We start from the raw sequence: 19,620 nt of genomic DNA on the forward strand, positions 1-19,620 counted from the left end.
TTTTGTTTTGGAATTTGATGAAACTCGGTGGATGGGGTAATTTTGATCCAAAAAGTATAAAAATCAATTTAGTTTATTGATTGGATGTAGAGTTTCTGAGATATCGCAATTTTTGGATCGATTTAGTCCGTATCTCAAAAACTATTCGACCGATTTTTAGATCAAAATTACCTTGTATACTGAGCTTTATCGAAATTGGAGATTAAAAAAAATTCTCAATTTTTTTAATTTTTTTAACAATTATTTTATTCAATTGTTATTTTAACTTGTTAATAATAGAACGCAAGTATTTCATTGCATTTTCATGACAAAAATTATACAAAATATAATCTTCCGAAGGTATGGCAAAATTATTGCTTACGCCGACCTTGATTAGCTCCCCTTTTATATCTCAAAAACTAGAATCCCTAGAATTTTATCCATAGCTAGACATTTGATTAACTCATCAAGGATGAGTTAAATTCATAGTTTCAGAAAGTTTGGCCAAGAGTCATTTTCCAAAAAGAAAAGTGCAGTAGTTCATATTTATGATATTCAATTATCTAGTAAAAAATATTTTTCATGCCATACTTTTCATAAATCTCACCCCAAAATGTCATACGATCGGCGTAAATATTTTGAAGCAACTGTAAATTTTGATGAATATGTAAATAATACAGATTATTGGTCTTCATAGGTTTCCAAACAACATTATTGAACATTGGATCATCTTTGGAATTGGGATCACCTGATTTAGCAAAAGTTGTCCATAGTTTTACCATTCGACGCATCCCAGTATATTCTTCAGAGTTTGGATCTAATCTATTGATTATTGCGTCTCTATTTCCATTGAAAATATATGCTAATTCATCGCCATGGTATATATAAGAATCATTTCTTTGGAAATTTGAATTTAATTTTGTAAGATAATTAAATTTATAAAAATATAATGGAATTTCAGGTACATGTTTAATTTGTACCCTAGCAATGTAATTAACCTTTTGAATAAATTGTAAATCTGAATTGAACTGAAAATAATAACATTATTTCAGAAAAATATTATTTAAATTATTTGTTATAAATATCTTACTCTAATCCAAGGATCCAATAGGTCATATGAAGGTGTTTGATTCCCATAATAAAATTCTTTGATTTTCTTGCCAGCCTCGAATGCTTCTTTACTACCTTGTATGACATCTAAATCTTTTGGTATTAATTTTTTATAGTCAGATTCGGTAAAATTAGGTTTAACATTTCTATTAAACTTGAAAAAAGCTGATTCATTTGCACATATTCCCATTATTATTGGAACTTTGTTGAAACTACCGTTTTTAATATATTCCTCTACTGGCGCAGTTAGAAAAGGATCTTTGATATTTTTATCCTCAATTGTTAAAACACTCATTGTTATGTCATCGACAATTGTTCGGTTCTAAAAACGAATTTAAAAGTTTATATTGACATATAAATAATTATATTATGCGTCATTAAAATTAAAATATTAGAATCTAGTTTTTGGCACGTAAAATGTGGTCAAGCTCGCAAAATTTGAACCTATGATAAGGAGAGAAACTACAAGAGGAGTTATCTTCTATTCGCCTCAATTTCTAAGACCATGTTTACGCATGAAATGGTTCAAAATGTTCAAAATTACATGATCTTGTTTTTTATCAAGAGCTTTCAAATTCTATGATCTACACGTTATTATCTAAGCAATACCAAAAAAAGTGGTCGTACCGAGTTAGCTAGTAAAATTGGAGTAGTATTTAATAACTCATCTGTTGTTGAATCATTAATGCATTTTACTGTTGCGTCCAAATTGTCCATTGTACAATTCAATGCTTCGGCTAGTTGTGGATATTTAACTGCATTTTCTAAAAAATTATTTGCACCAGTACCACTTTGCGCTATGGCACGATGAAATAGTCCCTTTGCTAATGGTGACACATACAACAAATGAACAGATGCACTCCCAGCACTACCTCCAAAAATTGTTACTTGTTCTGGATCACCGCCAAAACGGTTTATATTCTTTTGGACCCACTTAAGTGCCATCACTTGATCTTTAAATCCAGCATTGCCATGTATACCATATTTAGGATCATTAAAACTTAAAAATCCTATTCATGAAATATATTTCTATTAAAGTATAAGTTTAGTCCTAGTAATTTCATTATCTTTACCAAATATATTCAGGCGATATTGTATTTCAACTAACACAATATCTTCAGTCATGAGCCATTGTGATCCCTGGGACTTCGAGCTTATAGAACCCATATCAAATGCTCCACCGTGTATCCAAACCATGACTGGTTTTAGTTTATCGGTCTACAGATATAAAACAATTATCAATTCGAAATTTTCTATATATGTTAATCAATCGTTATTATCTCTGTGTAAATTTATTTTACCAATTTCGTATGAACATTTAAAAATAAACAATTTTCACTATATTCTTGAGGTTCTGGTCCCAAAACATGTGGACATGCAGGTCTAGACTTCGTTGCATCATATATTCCAATCCATGGCTCTGGTAATTCTGGAGCCTATAAAAATAGTTCATGTTATTGCTTTGTATGATTTATAACTTTTAAATTATTACCTTAAATCTCAGTACGCCTACGGGAGGTTTTGCAAATGGAATCCCTTCGAATATATAATAAGTATCATTGTTGTAATCTTTTGTTTTTCGACCAACTAATGTGCCTTGTTCGATGATGACGCTTATGTTTGTTTCAGCTTTGTATCCTGCATATATTAAATAAATCTAAAAATATTAAACAGTTTTATTAGCTGTAATAACACATTTATATTAGCTGAGTTGAGGGATTGAAATCTAGTAAAGAGGGATCTCGCAACAAAAAGCAGATGCTCGCATACTTGATAGGAAGTATGGTTTTGGAGGGAGTATGACTTCATACAGATTTGGTATCTTTAAAGTAATAAATTATAATTAATAAATATTATTATTATGAACAGTTATCACGACTCATAGACTTTTTATTTGATTATACCAATAAACAATCAAAAATTAAAATAACTGCTGTAATTTTTATTGAAGGGACGGTAATTAGTGGCCTTTTAAACTGACCTTTTAACAAAAGTTATCTGCTTTTGTGGTAAAGTGGTACGCATAAATCTGCGTCTAAATTAAGTTACCACTCATTTTCTGTTATTTAAAAAAAAATTTTATTAGATACTTACTATCAGAAATAGTATATACAGCCAATCCATTGGAAAAGGAAAAAATTGTATACTTTTGCTTATAACAATTACAATTTAACAAAATATGGTATACATAGGTAATAAATTGTTTATCAAATTATGAGTTATGGAACAATTATGTAAATATTTATTAATTATGAGTTAATATCTGAACAAATGATTATTGTTGCACTGTTGTTAGTCAAATATACTGTTTGATTATAAAATCTTTACTCATATTCCGTAAAAACATGCATATGTATACATATGTTAATAGGAACAATTTTATTTCAAGAACTACTAAGCTCGGGTACAACGCTTTTGGAAAGGTTTAAGGTAGGTCGAAAATTTATGTAGGTACTACTTAGCTCATAACTGATAAATAGATATCGGTTTCTCTTGTATTTTAATAAGAATATTTAATCAAAACTAAATGCCAAAATATCATGTGCGTCACTCTACAAAACAGCATGTTTATCATCTGACATCCCCGAAAATATGAGGGTGTCTTCTTATTTATAGGAATATCGATTTGAAATTTTTCAGTCATACAGGATATTGGGTAACATATTTTAAGATACATAAGCAAAATCTGAACTTTAAACTTAGCCTACTAGAAATTGACAAATCGATTTGTCGATTCTTAAAATTTTGCCTAGCGTCAGAGATGGTTAGGGATATTGAAAAAAACTATTTGAAAAAGTTGCTAAGAATAATGTTTAATATCAAAATTATTATATTATGTCGGTCATTACTTAAAGTTATTGCAAGTATTTGAATTCGTCGATATTCAATCCAACGTTTTGAACATGTAAATTACGCTAAAAAATTCCGTTACCTATATATATACCAAGCTAATAAAAGCGTGTTAAAAACATACACTTGCTCTTCCTTGAATTTGCTACAAAAACCTATAAACATTAAAAAAATAAATTATGTTGACAAGCTCATCCTGTGTATTATAATAATATGCCATCTATAATATGTCCTTCAATTAAATATGTCGTAGCCTTTATAATTAAAAATTATTTAGTATTTATTTATGATAAATAATTTAAAAATTAATAAAAGTATCTACACGGTGAGAAATGCATGACGTTTACTACGATGCTGGTATCGTATATAGACAAGTACTTTAGTATCTATGTTAGCATAAAAATATTACAGTCAAGAACATTAAGGACGCGAAACCTCCTGTATTTTATCGAGGTGTAGTTATCGGTCGTTGCGTACTTTGTAGTGCGCACCGGGCTGGTTAAGTGACTAAAAACAATTGAAATTGTTCATTTGATTAAAAACAAAAGACACCTTGATGCGCAGTACGCAACGACCGACTCTAGCCGCTATTTTTCCAGTTACTCTCTCCACTCTAGTTTTACGTTCTTAATATTTATGTTATTAATTACAGCATTGAATTGAGATATCCACCAGAACTATTGTGTGAATCGCCATTCAGTATGGGCCTGATGCCCATTATGCATTGACTCGAATCCAGCATGACTATTGCTACTGTACATAGTGTGATGTAGGTGCACGAAAATTTATTACCGTGTACTTTCATAACAATTCACTGGTTTTTTCCATGAATTCCCAAAATTTATTTTAAAACAATTATCTAAACATGAGAAATATTATCTTACTGATTATAGTATTCTTTATAAAAATAAAACAGTGATTCAATAATGACGTTCTATTGAGCCGCCGATATGTTTTTGTACAACCAATCCAATTTATTTCGTATAACCAAGTAGATAGTTTTTTCTAAAGATGATTTGAATTTCAAAAATTTCAAAAGTAGATAAGAATAAGTAAGGTTTGAAAATTTTTTATTTATTAGCAATCAGTACACCTAAATAAAAATCTTATATAACAATCAAATTTGGTATTTTTGATAAAAATGATCCCAAAATTTCATACGATCTTCATATAAATTTTTTTCTAATACTAATTTTGGATGAATATGTAAATAATAAAAATTATTTGAATCAACAGGCTTCCAAGTTACATTTGTAAATAATGGATCGTTTAATGGATTTGGATTTCCATCTTTTGATTTTGCAAATGTAGTCCATAGTTTTATCATACGATAAATTCCTATTTCCTCATCGGAGTTTGGATTGAGTTGTGAAACTCCTTCTTGATTAAAATTAAATAAATATGCCACGTCATCGCCATGCGCCACATATTTTGTAGAATTTCCTTGATAATTAAGACTTGTGATATAATTGAAGTTATAAAAGTAAACAGGAACGTTTGGAAAAGAAACGGCTTGTAGCTTTGCAATATAATACATTTTGTAAATAAACATCATATCAGAAACGTACTAAAAATTGAAGAAAACAATTAAATGCAGCTTAGTGGTACGGGAGATGTACGGTTAGATCCTGTGTTTTAGAAACACTCTAACTTACTTTAATCCAAGGTTCAAGTAAATCGTTTGACGGTGTCTGATTTCCATAATAAAATTCCTTAATTTCCTTACCAATATTGAAAGCTTCATTTGAACCTTTTTTAAAATTTATATCTTTTGGTATTAACTTTTCATAATCTGATTCAGTGAAATTTGGACCAATACCAGGCCTGTCTTGGTAAAAGAATGCAGATTCATTTGCACAAATTCCAATAATAAGTGGTACTTTATTGAAATTTCCATTTTTAATATTTTCTTCCACGTGATGTGTCATGAATGGATCGTCACTGTTTTCAGATTCTATTGTAAGAGCACTCATTGAAATCCCATCCACAAGGGTGCCATCCTGTTAAGAAAACGTGCTTTAAAAATGACGTGTTAAATTTTTTCAGTTTTCAACTCACAATATTTTTTTTTTAGTTCAATATTTTGTACATTTCAATGGAAATTTGTCATTAAGATAAGAGAAAGAATACTTTTAATTTTTCTAACTCAACTGAAAACTTAAATAGTTTTGTTAATTATTTAAGCGAGAGTGATTTTCCACCCGATAAACCATTTATAATAAATAATATCGAATGTTTTCATACCGGAATGCTCTTCAAGATAATTCCAGCGTTAACTAGCTCCTCCGTTGATGTATCGTTAATACAGTTTACAATTTCATCTAAGTTACTTGACGAACAATTTAAAGCTTCAGCTAGATGGGTGTAATTACTGGCAGAGTAAACCCAAGTATTTGCACCAGATCCACTTTGAGCAATCGCTCGATGAAATAAACCTTTTGCTAAGGATGATACATACAGCAAATGTACCGAAGCCCCACCTGCACTGTCACCAAAAATTGTTACTTGATTTGGATCACCATTGAAATTCTTGATGTTTTCTTGAACCCATTTCAAAGCCAACACTTGATCTTTTAACCCTGCATTACCAGGAATATTATATTTTGGATCGTCAAAACTCAAAAAACCAAAAATATTTAATCGATATTGAACTTCAACCAATACAATGTCTTCAGTCATTAAATACTGTGATCCCCGATATCCATTAATAGAACCCATTTCGAAGGCACCACCATGAATCCAAACCATCACTGGTTTCGGGTCTGGTGTCTAAAAGTAAGTGAATTATATTTTTAATAATTTGCGAATATTGAAAAGCTGTTTTTTTATTTTTTAATACTTCAGAGATTATTTAAGTTTCATTTAGTGACAATATATTATGAAACAGTATCAAATTATTTAAAACAAGAAATGAATTTTGAAGAAAAAAATTTCTTGATTCTAGTAATTATTTTTTCTATGAAGAAACGAAATACATTTTGCCACATCACGCGGTTAAGAAGTACAGGACAGCTTGTGTCCTAATTAATCAAAATTATTGCCAAGAATAAATTATACCATTTTTGTGTGAACGTTCAAAAATAAACAATCTTCATCATATTCCTCGTTAGGTCTTCCTTCAGGATCGCCGACTTGTGGACAAGCCTTTCGTATTTTTGTTGCATCATACACTCCAGTCCAAGGTTCTGCAGGTTCAGGTGCCTGCAATATATCAGGTACTTAATTTATAATTAAACTTTTATTCTTTTTGAATTAATGTGTTTTTTAATTACCTTAAACCTTAAACCTCCCACTGGTGGTTTTGCATAAGGGATTGCTTCAAATATATAATAAGTATCGTTTAAATAATCTTTGGCTGTATGGCCAACTAGAGAACCCTGTTTAATAGTGATTTTTATGTCTTCTTTAAAAGTGCTTTTACTTCTGACACAATTCAAGCTAATCTATAAAATAAAAATGTAATTACAGCAAAAATAACTTGTACACAATAATTATTAGATTATGTTTATAATTTCCAATTAAAGATAAATCACTAATATTAATCGGTTACATGGGTATACTCAGGATACGTGAAAACAAGTTCGTTTCAATTGACTAACTAACAAAGTCTAGCCTGTGGAAAACTTTTTTTTGTTACCCTTCAAAAACTTTTGTTCAATACTAGCTCATATATGTATTGAGTATGTATTACATCTGTATGCAATAAAATCTTTAGTCATTATTTACATAAAATATCTTAGTTTCACCTTAAATAGGCTTCGTTTTTGGAAAAAATAAAATTTGAAATCGTTTACGACATAAACTGCTTTTTAGAAAACTACTTTCTAATTTAAAATTTAACAATTGCAATATGATGAGTAGGGTCAGTAGATCCTTTTACATAAATGATTTCTAACAGGTTAAATTTTTTATTAAATTATTTAAAACAATTAGAAGTATGAAGCTATTGATTGAGAAAATCCTCATAAATTTGTGTTAAGAGAAAGTTAGAAATTATAATCGTCAACGAATTTTTGGGAAAAAAATTGTCAATTTATTAAAATTTTAAATGCAAAGCAGAGTACTTAACCAAACATTTAAAAATTACTTACAATGATACAAACAACTATTAGACTAAAATTCATTTTGGATTTTCAATTTTTCCACTTACCTACTTATGTGCCGAAATGCCAAAAATATATTTATATATAAAACCATACGCGATAAAAAAGCATTTGATAAAAACACTCATAGATAGGAAAATAATTTAAAATGATAATTTATTGATAATAATTAATAGATCTCTAATAGATAATAATTAATAGATAATTTATTAAAAATAACGTAGATGCACTCAACTTCGCAACACGCTATTTCAAGTGCTTTTACACGCCACTTCCATCTAATTCTTTAAACTTTTTAGATAAATTTTATCTAAAAGCATGTTTTTAAACAGTTAATATGAAATTATGGATTTGAAATATCGAGAAACTGATACATGTATATAAGAGGATACGCTTTTCTAGAGAAAAGTTAATTATTCCTTAAAAAATTTTCTAGAAACGCGTATATTTCATTCGAATCTAGGTATAGATGAATTAAAAGTAAATTTGTTGCATACAATGTGCAAGTTACTTATTTAACAAATGAAAAACTGGTGCTAAAAAGAGTGTTGAGTAAAGAATTAAAATTAAACATTAGATGAAAACAAATTTAATTAAACCACTAATTTTGTACACTCAGTTAAATTTGACCATATTTGCGATAAAGTTTATCCCAAAATGTCATTTGATCTTCATATACATTTTTTTCTAATTCTAAATTTGGATTAATGTGTAAATAATAGAAGTTATTTGAATCCATAGATTTCCATGTTACATTTTCAAATAATGGATCATTAATAGGATTCGGGTTACCATTTTCAGATTTTGCAAACGTTGTCCATAATTTGATCATCCGACGCATTCCAATAAATTCATTGGAATTTGGATCCGATAATTCATTTACTTGTTTTTGGTCATTGAAAAATAAATATGGTAGATCGTCAGCATGATATACATAATTGTCAAGATGAGGATATCCAAGAAAATTTAACTTTGTAAGATAGTTGAACTTATAGAAATACACTGGTACTTCCGGTGCAATTGAAACTTGGAGTTTGGCGATGTAATTTATTTTTTGAACAAACTTTATATCTGAAAGATACTGAAAAAGATAAACAGATGAAATTAATTTAAATATAATAAATTTTGTACAATTTGGGGGAAAATGGATGTTAAATGGAAAATATAATTTTTCTAATAATTTTCTCTATTTGTAAATCAACTTGAACTATACCTTTTTAAAAATGCTTAAGTCGGTTGACTTTTGAAAAGAATATATTTTTAACGAAAACAAATATTGAAAGTTGATCATTTTTATGGTAAAACATTTGTTCTAAGGAAATTTTCGGTGAAAGGTGCAAAACTTATAACGAACTAAGCTGTTTGTGACATTCAAAACGACAAAGTTAAACTAAGACCTCGTATTTCCAAAAACACTTAAGGTACAATACGCCGTACAATAGTAAATAAGTTGTTAGTTGTTAGGTAAGCTAGTCAAGAAAAATTTTTATAGTTAAACTGTGGAAAGCCTTTTTATAAAAAATTTCGGCAAAAATTAGTGTAGAATCAACAATTGAGATACATATATCTATGAACAAATTATTTTAATTTACTTACCCTGATATAAGGATCTATTAAGTTTTCAGAAGGTGTTTGATTTCCATAATAAAATTCTTTAATTTGTTTTCCAATATTAAATGCTTCTGGAGAACCTTTATTAACATTCATATCTTTTGGTATTAAAGACTCATAATCGGCTTCTGTGAAATTAAGGGGTAGCTTGCTCTCAGAGACAAATGGAACTGATTCGTTTGCACATATACCCATTATAATTGGCACTTTACTAAATTCTCCTTTTGTTATTATATTTTCAACAGTATCTGTTATAAATGGATCCTTGCTATTTCGATCTTCGATGGTTAAAACACTTATACTGATGTCATCCACAATTGAGTTATTCTGGTTTAGAAAAAAAATTTTTTAAATGTGCTTTGAAAGGCTCCAGCCTTTTCTATTATGAGAAACATCTAAATAAACTGTGATTTCTAGCAATTTTTGATGAGTAGAAGAAAAAATTGAAACGGGGCATAAAAATTTGAACAATTGGGTGTTTTGTTGACCAGATATACTTGAATTCATTAAAGGCTTATTTCTAAGGCATATCGAACAGTTCTTGGGATAATAAAGGATCCTTAGTTTTAGATAATAGACCCTAAGATAGTGATAGTATTTCAGTTATTACGAAAACCTGCTTAAAATTGCGAGTAGTCAGTGGTATCGGCTTTTGTAAGCTCCACGACTTACGATCTTACCGGATTCTTTTTCAACGTTTGTGTTATGGATAATAATTCATCTGTCGATGAACCATTAATACATTTCACAATTTCATCCACATTGACAGAACTACAATTTAATGCTTCAGCAACTTGTGGATATTTGTTTAATGACTGAACCCACGTGTTCGCACCAGAACCACTTTGAGCTATGGCACGATGAAATAGTCCCTTAGCCAAGGGTGACACATATAATAAATGTACGGATGCTCCCCCAGCACTTTCACCAAAAATTGTTACTTGATTTGGATCACCACCAAATTGTTTTATATTCTTTTGAATCCACTTTAATGCCATCACTTGATCTTTTAAACCGGCATTGCCACGAATATCGTATTTTGGGTCGTCGAAACTTAGGAACCCTGCAAATATACTTCAGTATCATTTCGAATTTTTTTGTTGTTGTTCACTCATACAAGATGGAACCTGTCATCTCGAAAAGCCACCCTAAACTTAAATGCTCACAATTTTTTATATTTTAAAAGGAAGCGAAAAATAAATTCACAATTTCAACAAAAATACAAAATACTTAATCCTCTTCAATTTCTTTTTTTGTTAAGTGACAAAACTGAAACTAGTTTCATTATCAACGTCCGTACATTAAACTGAATGTGATGAAATTGATATAATTAGTTAGGCAGCCTTACTAGAAGTAAAAAGTCTACAAGGATTTTGTCCTTATATTCTTCTTTATTAGGAGAAGTATTTGGCGGTATATCAGTATCTACTTCGTACATATTTTAATAAATTTTTATAACTATAAAAATAATAATTTTCGCGCTCCATTGCATAAGGTATCATTCAACTTATCTTAGGACATTGTGAAAATTATATAAGGTTGCTTTTTTATAATTGGACAACAGAACCCTAAACAATTCTACACCGCGTTTGTGTGCAGAATTATAAGAAATTTTCTTAAAAAAAGTGTCTAGCTTTTATAATACTAGGTGACATAATATTAGTGAACAATTTCGTTACCAAAAAAGGATAAACGGTATTGAATTTCTACAAATACGATATCTTCTGCCATTAACCATTGTGAACCTCTATCTGGCATACTTATGGATCCAAATTCAAAAGCACCACCATGAATGTAAACTAATACTGGTTTCAATTTATCAGCCTAAAACAATAAGCTTAGAAGTAATTATATAAGATTAAAAAAGGATAAAAATAAGGTTTACCATTTTTGTATGAACATTCAAAAATAAACAGTCTTCACTATATAACGGATTTGAGCCCATAAATGGTGCTTGTGGACAGGCTAGTCTTGAGATTGTTGCATTGTATACGCCCAACCAGGGTTCTGGTGGTTCTGGAGCCTAATTCAAAATATTATATCTATTAAGAAGCGAAAACCAATAGACATGGTGACTGCAAGGGTCATTGTTAATCCTGTCTATCGACTTTAGCTGCTAAAACCTTACATAAAATGATCGAATATTATAAAATTAATTAAGTATTCCGTAAAAATGTTACCTTGAATCTTAGTTCTCCCACTGGAGGCTTTGCATATGGAATGGCTTTGAAACTGTAATAAGTATCATTGTAAAAATCTTTAGATTGTAAGCCAATTAACGAGCCTTGATCAATTGTTACTCTTATATTGTCTTTGTTAAAATTTATAATTATACATTGAAAAGAACTTAAACTGACCTAAAAATATGTACAAATTTAAATATTAGTTATAACAAACAAATACTTAACAATCACTTACGACAAATAAATAAATGAACAGTAATTTCATTTTGTAGTTTTAAATTTAATTGTAGTTTTAAGTAAATCATTTTCAAATATTTATATAGTAAATGATTAATTAATTAATCAATTTAATATTGATTAGATGGTTTGATAAAAAATTTTTAGGTACCTATAGTAGACTAGAAAAAAATTTGTGCGAACATAATAATATAGGGTAAGATACTTTGTAGGGGAAGGTGGTCTATAATGATCCCTCTAAGAAAAACTGAAATTTATAGCCAAACTATTCGACATATGTATAACGTCGAAATATTTTTGAGTTTTTTATTCAAATGTTACAATATTGGCATATCAATTTTTTTTGATCTGTTCAAATTTTCGGGAAACTGTTCAATAATTCTCAAAAGGAATCGTTTTGACCGACCTTGTAAGAATATTGGGTAAAATGATACTCTTTTTTTGTCAAATCTTGACACACCAATGAATTTTAATCTATTTAAGGATGAAAAAAGTAGGAGTAGTAATAATATAACTACTTTCAAACAAGTTTTCAAAATACTTTATTTACAGGATTCTAAGCCCTCTGATTATATTTACGATAAAGTTTCTCCCAAAATACAAAACGTTCTTCATTTGGATTGACTTCCAAAACTAAGCCTGGCTGAATATGCAAATAATTAAATTGTTGTTGCTCCACTGGTTTCCATTCAACATTCTTAAACAACGGATCATTATCAGGGATCGGATAAGCATTTTTTGATTTAGCAAATGTTGTCCATAATTTAACCATGCGATTTATTCCAATGTATTCATTTGATTTGGGATCCAGATTTAATTTCTCACCAGTAGAAAATAAATAATGCAAATCATCACCATGGACCGTATAATTTTTACCAGAGTACAATGGTATCGGGTATAGTGTATTCAGTGATGTGTACTGATTTAATTTGAAAAAATATAATGGTACTTCTGGTGCAATTTTTGCTTGCATTTTGGCATAATGATACAGCTTTTCGATAAATTGCACATCGGATAAGTACTAAAAGAAAAGAACATTTTTAGTGAAAGGGAACAATTGAAACGGATTCACAAAAAGGTGTAACACAAGTTAATTCAGCCGAATGAAGACTTGTTCAAAATTAAGAGCATTGAAATTTTGAGCATCTTGGTGGTTTATTGGTAATTCGGATGTAATAAAACTCCTAAAAAGATACATCCTCAGTAATACAGAATTCCACAGCTGATATATTTGATAATATATTTCAATTTAAGAGTCATGATCTAAAATTTGTTCTACAAGAACTGCATAAGTTTAACTTGAAGCCAGTGACAATCAGCAGGAGTTGCAAATCATACCCAGAAGTCTTTTATAAGCTAAATCAATTTGTTTTCTTACTTTTACGTAAGGATCTAATAAATCCGAAGATGGATTCGATTCACCCCAATAAAATTCTTTTATTTGTTGAGCAACTGCAACTTCTTCATCGGTGCCTCGTTTAACACTAAGATCTTTTGGTATTAAATATTTATAATCAGTAAAATTTGGTCTAAAATGTGGAAATTCATCAATCATATGAAATAAAGCTGATTCATCAGCACAAAATCCAGTCATAAATGGTAAACGGTTAAATTTCTTTTTCATGACAGTTTCATAAACACTTTCTGTCATAAATGCATTCTTGGTGTTTGGATGCTCAATGGTTAGCACATTCATGATTGGTCCTTCTGCAACAGTGTAGTTCTAAAAAAAGTTGAATGTGAATTTTTGGGGTATAAAAATATTAAGAGTTTAATTACCGGATTTTGTCTTAAAATAGTAAAAGAATCCACAATTTCTTTCGTCGATTTGCTATTAATGCATTCAAATATAGTATCCACATCATTTAATGGACAATTTAAGGCCTTTGCCAATTGTGGTGATTTATTTGGCCCCGTTATCCAAATATTTCCTGCAGAGCCACTTGTAGCAATTGCTCGATGGAAAAGGCCTTTTGCAGCAGGTGAAACATATAACATATGTACCGCTACCCCTCCAGCGCTTTCTCCAAATATGGTAACCTGATTTGGATCACCACCAAAGTACTTAATGTACTTTTGAACCCATTTTAAAGCTAATATTTGATCTTTGAAGCCAGCATTCCCAGGAATCTTGTATTTTGGATCATCAATACTTAAGAATCCTAATAACAGTTTTAGGATATAGAAATTGGCATAAACTATTATCGCTGTCATTATTACCAAAAGCATTTAATCTGTATTGCATTTGTACCAGAACTATATCTTCTGCAATTAAAAATTGAGGTCCGGTTTTTTCTATATCTGCGATCGAGCCATGTTGGAAAACTCCTCCGTGAATCCAAACCATTACTGGTTTCAACTTCTCAGCCTATAAAGATAATTTCTATCAACTAATCGAAAAGTCAACTTCTTATTTGTCAAATTACCATTTTAGTATAAACATTCACAAATAAACAGTTTTCACTTTGCTCCACCTCTGGATGCATTTGTTGTGGGCACATTGCTCTTGATCTAGTTGCATTATAAACACCAATCAATGGATCTGCTGGTTCTGGTGCCTTGTAAATAGTAAGAAGTTTTTGAAATAATCAAAGTATAGTTATATTAATTTTATACTTTAAATCGAAGTCCTCCTACAGGTGGCTTTGCGTATGGAATACCTTCAAAACTGTAATAAACACCACCCTTCCAATCCAATGACTTTCGACCGATTAGTGTACCTTGTTCAATTGCTATTTTTATTTCATCTTGATTGAACGGTAAACTTAGGGCTCCATCTACCTAAATTAAAAAATATATTGATCACATTCCCGTGAAAGGCAAGAGTTTAACCATTTTCTTCTGGCCAACTTAAATTACAGAATAATAGAATTTTGGTGTTGATTGAATTCAGAATGTCCTTCAGGATTTTTATTATTTAGCTAGTATTGAGTAATGTTCGGTATTCACCGCATCTTTCTAGAATTTAAGGAATTGAATAACGTAATTTCGGCGGGTTTTTTTTATTCATCTGTATAGCATGTTTACAACTGTAAAAAGGTAATTTTGAGAGATTTTTTCGATTTTGCGGGAGGTTCCGAATGTTTAAAAATGTGTCAATTTGGAAGAAAGGTGCATTCAAATATATATATTGGTAGGTGTATTCAAATATATACAAAGGTAGTGGAATGAATTTTGTATGGTTGTCAAGATTTTATGGTTTTTTGCTTTCGATATTACATAGCCGACAGAAGGTGTCTGTCTGTATTAATTTAAGGTATTTTACAACATTCCCTAAAACATACGTAAGAATCAGTCCTCAAAATGAAAGTACAGTGAGTACAATTTTTTCTGTTCCTCTAGCACCCGGTACTTCAAAATCAGACATCGGCACAAGGAAGTGGGTATGTAAGCGTCTATACTGCATACACTGAAACTAACATACTCTATTGTACATATTTTGTCCATCACAAAATAATTGGATCATGGAGGGTATACGTGATTCCAAGATCCACCGAAATTTTGTTAGCACCAGTCAATTTCTAGCTATCCCATGTTTTTACCCTTAGTTATAAATATTCTATTTTAGTTTTAAAATCTTAAAATGTAAATAATATAAACTTACAAAATAAACAATCACAAAAACAAAAAACAGCTTCATTTTATGAAAAAATGGCAAAACTATTTCTTTCTACAAGAAATACGTTTTATATATTCTTAAATTTGCTGATATCGGTTTGCATGTTAAATACCCTCAATTAAGGATTCAGAAATCCTTGATTAAACTTTGAAAAAATTTGAATTACATCACTGTTAAGTTTTTATGTTTTATTATTTATCTTCTGGGGGACAGCGTCTTACTTAAAGAAGTCTCGATTACGTGAAGTTCTTTTTCACAAGAAAATATTTAATATTGATTATGTCCGCAAATTACAAATTTAGATACCCGTTTTTTACAGGGTTTTCAATAAAGCGTCGTGTCCGTGGTTAACTGATACTTTGCAAATTACCTTAATAAAGTATTATTTAATGATAACTGATAAGCTGATAATTGGTAAATACTACTTCTGATGTTTATATGACAGCAAATTTAACAAGGTCCTTATTTATTTACTATTGATCATTACACGGGCTATAAAAATTGTTTATCAAAATTTTAAGGGGAAAAATTATTGAAATATTTTTAATCACTCAAAATAACTATTTATATGTATACATTATCATGCCGATAATTTTTTTAATGTCCTCCAAAATTTTGAATTTCAACTGTTTGTATCATTTATATCCTGAATCAGATAAATTGATTTGAGAAGTACATACACAGGCCTAGTAGGTACATTGTTCTTAAATAAAGCTTAAAATGATCAATAAAAAATTTATAATATTCAGTATACAGAATGTTCGATTTACATCTAGGCATATAAATATCACGAGTGTGACAAAATACATACGTTAAGCAATGCATCTAAGAGAGAGGTATGATATACATGTGTTGAAGCTTCGATATGCGTTTAGATAGTTGTAAGATGCTTGTGGAGTAGGAGTTTCTTAGTTGAATAGATGAACTACAAAAGATACTTTGCAGAACGCATGTACTCTGCCATACTCGTGATATTTATATGCCTAGATGTAAATCGAACATTCTGTATATCTGAAAACACGATAGTGTCTTGTAAAACGTAATAAGGCGTGTATTGAAGCATGTATGACTTATTCTTTCAGACTAGCATATGACAAATGGCAGGATCTATTTGGGAGTTTGTATATTTCGCAGAAAAAAATTAAACTATGAATTAAAAAACCCGCTTTTATAGCTAGCTGAACTAAAAAGTAGAAAATAAATAAAAGTTATCAACAAATATCATTTTCATTTTATTTTTTTAAATATATTTTATAATGACTTTACTTTTATCAATATCGGTCAATAAAATATTTACAATAATTGAAATCTACCTATTTTTTTTTTTAGCTTATAGAAATTATTTTCTACTTTTTAGTTCAGCTACTTAAAAAAACGAGCTTTTTAATTTTTAAACTATTATTTATTGTTTCAAAAATGAGAATAGATGTCAAAATATAAGAAAATCAAGAAAAATTGTAGAGCTTGATAGAATCTAAATTGGCAATTAAAGATACCCGAAGAATTAGGTCGAATCTGATGTCAGAAGATGATGTGCCCCATCAAACTCTACAATTTTTGTTGGGGTCATTTTTTAATAGGTGTCTTTGGCGAGATATTCAGATGTACAGATTAAAATATACCACCCTGTATATATAAAGTTTTGACCAAGGTTCTTGTATTCGAGGGCTCCATCTCTTATTACTTTCATTCCCATTCCAATACATAATACTTTTCCAATCTAAAAGTAGCATGTAAACTTATGCAAGGTAACAAAATAACTATGTGAATATATGTATAACTAGAGTATTCAACTATAACATTGAAGCGGATCTCCCAACATCCCATTGCTAATCAATCTTCTAGAATATGTAAGTACGAGTACAAACCGCTCTGGAATTAAACTATAAAGTACTTATACCTACATATAAAACTCTATCATGAATGCATGTCGAGTTGTTGGTTCGTTATGCTCAAGCTTTTTCACTATTCACCTAGAATATATTGTTATAATATAAAGGATTTACCAAGTATTATAAAAGTATGATTCATAATTTTGAACTAGTGAGGGTAGATCAAATTCGAAGCTTCTGAGTCATTGACCCTCGATTGACAAGCCATGTTCAATGTAGGTTTTCATGCTCAGAATGAGCCATTTACCCAAAAATTAGTTCAGGCCATAAAAACATTTTCCGACCATAAAAACATTTTTGTTGTTGAAATCAATAGCTTACCTAGAATCATTACATGTTATCGAATTTTTAGTTTTAAACAATGTGTGTATAGCGTGTATAGCTTATTATGTAAGAATAGAATGTATTGGCATCTTCAATTTCTATAGCTGAATCAAATTGAATGAAACTATGTGCAATCGATTCAGTTTTGAAGCAAGGACGCTACTATCAGATTTTTGGGTCATTTCCTGCATCCAAATAAGGGTAATCTCGGCTGTTTTTATTGTCTTAATTCTCTGTATTACTTTAATTATATCTGACTATCATCACAAAGGTTTAAATTAAAATAGCGATTTACAAACTAGGTAAGCTATGATCAGGATAGGAAAATTCACTACCATTTTTATTAAAAATCGGCAAAACTGGTGTCGGTTTATAAAAAATGACTAATAGCTCCTTATGCAACTCGTACTTTTATATAAACTGGCTAATATCCTTCTGTACCGTGTTATTATGCAATAATCACAAGGAACAAAAGTATTTTAGAATTAAAGTTCCTGTCTTGTAGTCACTGTTTTTTGAATTTTACGAAGTTGTTTGCAAACATTTTTTAAAATATTTCTTGTTTAAAAAAATTAATATAACTTTTATGCAATATTAAACACATTTATGTAAATCAAGTTGAAATTAAAATTCGCTGTAAAACTCTTCATTATTTTTGTTAACTACTTCAATGGTAAGCAAACATTAAAAAAAAAATAATCGTTTGTAAAAAATGCCTATCATGTAATTATAATAATAATTATCATTATTTTTATTTCTTTACGTGGTTGTAGTTGTGCAAATTGCTTCAATTTTTTTAAAATTATAGCTGGTGGATAAGGTGTTTCGTAGGAAATTGTAAAGTTTTTCTATCTCTCGTTGGTCGTATCCAAGTGTAATAGTGAGAGTCGATGATTTAATGGAGACTTTCTATTTATTCAGAAGCATCATGAGTCAAAATGAATTTTTTTTTTAATTTCTGTTAGTGTTTTGTAAAAAATAATATTTGTATAAATGTTTAAAAATTCTTTATCGGCCTCCTAACATAGTAACATTCAAAATAACATAAAAATTGGCCATTCAACTCTTTTCAATGTTTTTTGAACCGAATCGAAAATTGTGAAATTGTATACAATTAAATTTTAATAGGATTGATTTTTTTTATCATTAAATTTTTTTATTAACAAATGATTTGAACTTCGAATATATTTTAATATTTTGAATTTTAATTATAATAAACCACACAAAGCGTATCAAAATTGACTTGTTACTGAAAAGCAGGTTCTTAAAAAAATGTTATAGTAGATCAAAACACGCCAAATATTTATACATCAAAAATTTGTTCCTGAAATGCTTCTTCAGAATATATAATTGCTCCAGTTAAATAATTAATAGTTAATTAGTTATTTATATTTGAAGTTGGGAAATAAAAATTATTATTTATGAATAACAAATTAACTATTAATTATTTAAGTGGAGCAATTGTAAATTCTGAATAAGCGTTTCCGGAACAATTTTTTGATATTTAATTTGTTGTTAAATATTAACGATTAAAATATTAAATGTAAATGTAAATGAAGATAATTGGAAATTCAAAGTTTTTAATCATTAATAACTAATTATCTATTAATTATGTAAATAGAGCAATTATATATTGAGAAAAAGCATTTCAGGTGCAATTTTATGACAAAATTTTTTTTTTTCAAATATTAATATTTTTATGGTAGCTAAAT

At 29.3% G+C, this 19,620-nt stretch overlaps 2 protein-coding genes across 2 annotated transcripts; both read right to left on the reverse strand.

Annotated features, from left to right (window-relative positions):
• Window positions 1-238: 238 nt before the first annotated feature.
• On the reverse strand, window positions 239-12,121 carry LOC123292533. Its single transcript, XM_044873247.1, has 19 exons — window positions 12,072-12,121; window positions 11,834-12,010; window positions 11,539-11,676; window positions 11,333-11,477; window positions 10,334-10,716; window positions 9,639-9,980; window positions 8,665-9,123; window positions 7,212-7,382; window positions 6,997-7,140; window positions 6,184-6,708; window positions 5,595-5,939; window positions 5,079-5,506; window positions 3,184-3,241; window positions 2,582-2,746; window positions 2,391-2,525; window positions 2,163-2,307; window positions 1,717-2,099; window positions 1,070-1,411; window positions 239-1,007 (listed from the first exon to the last, which is right to left on the reverse strand). Exons 1-19 carry the CDS (start codon window positions 12,099-12,101, stop codon window positions 543-545), a joined length of 4,980 nt encoding a protein of 1,659 aa, XP_044729182.1. The 5' UTR covers window positions 12,102-12,121; the 3' UTR covers window positions 239-542.
• Window positions 12,122-12,598: 477 nt separating this feature from the next.
• On the reverse strand, window positions 12,599-15,713 carry LOC123292534 (esterase FE4-like). Its single transcript, XM_044873248.1, has 7 exons — window positions 15,678-15,713; window positions 14,690-14,854; window positions 14,500-14,631; window positions 14,294-14,441; window positions 13,853-14,235; window positions 13,452-13,796; window positions 12,599-13,094 (listed from the first exon to the last, which is right to left on the reverse strand). The coding sequence occupies exons 1-7, from the start codon at window positions 15,711-15,713 to the stop codon at window positions 12,630-12,632; spliced, it is 1,674 nt and encodes a 557-aa protein (XP_044729183.1). The 3' UTR covers window positions 12,599-12,629.
• Between the last annotated feature and the right edge of the window lie 3,907 nt (window positions 15,714-19,620).

This window comes from Chrysoperla carnea, chromosome 2, assembly GCF_905475395.1.
Source record: "Chrysoperla carnea chromosome 2, inChrCarn1.1, whole genome shotgun sequence".
In the NCBI taxonomy this organism is placed as follows: Eukaryota; Metazoa; Arthropoda; class Insecta; order Neuroptera; family Chrysopidae; genus Chrysoperla; species Chrysoperla carnea.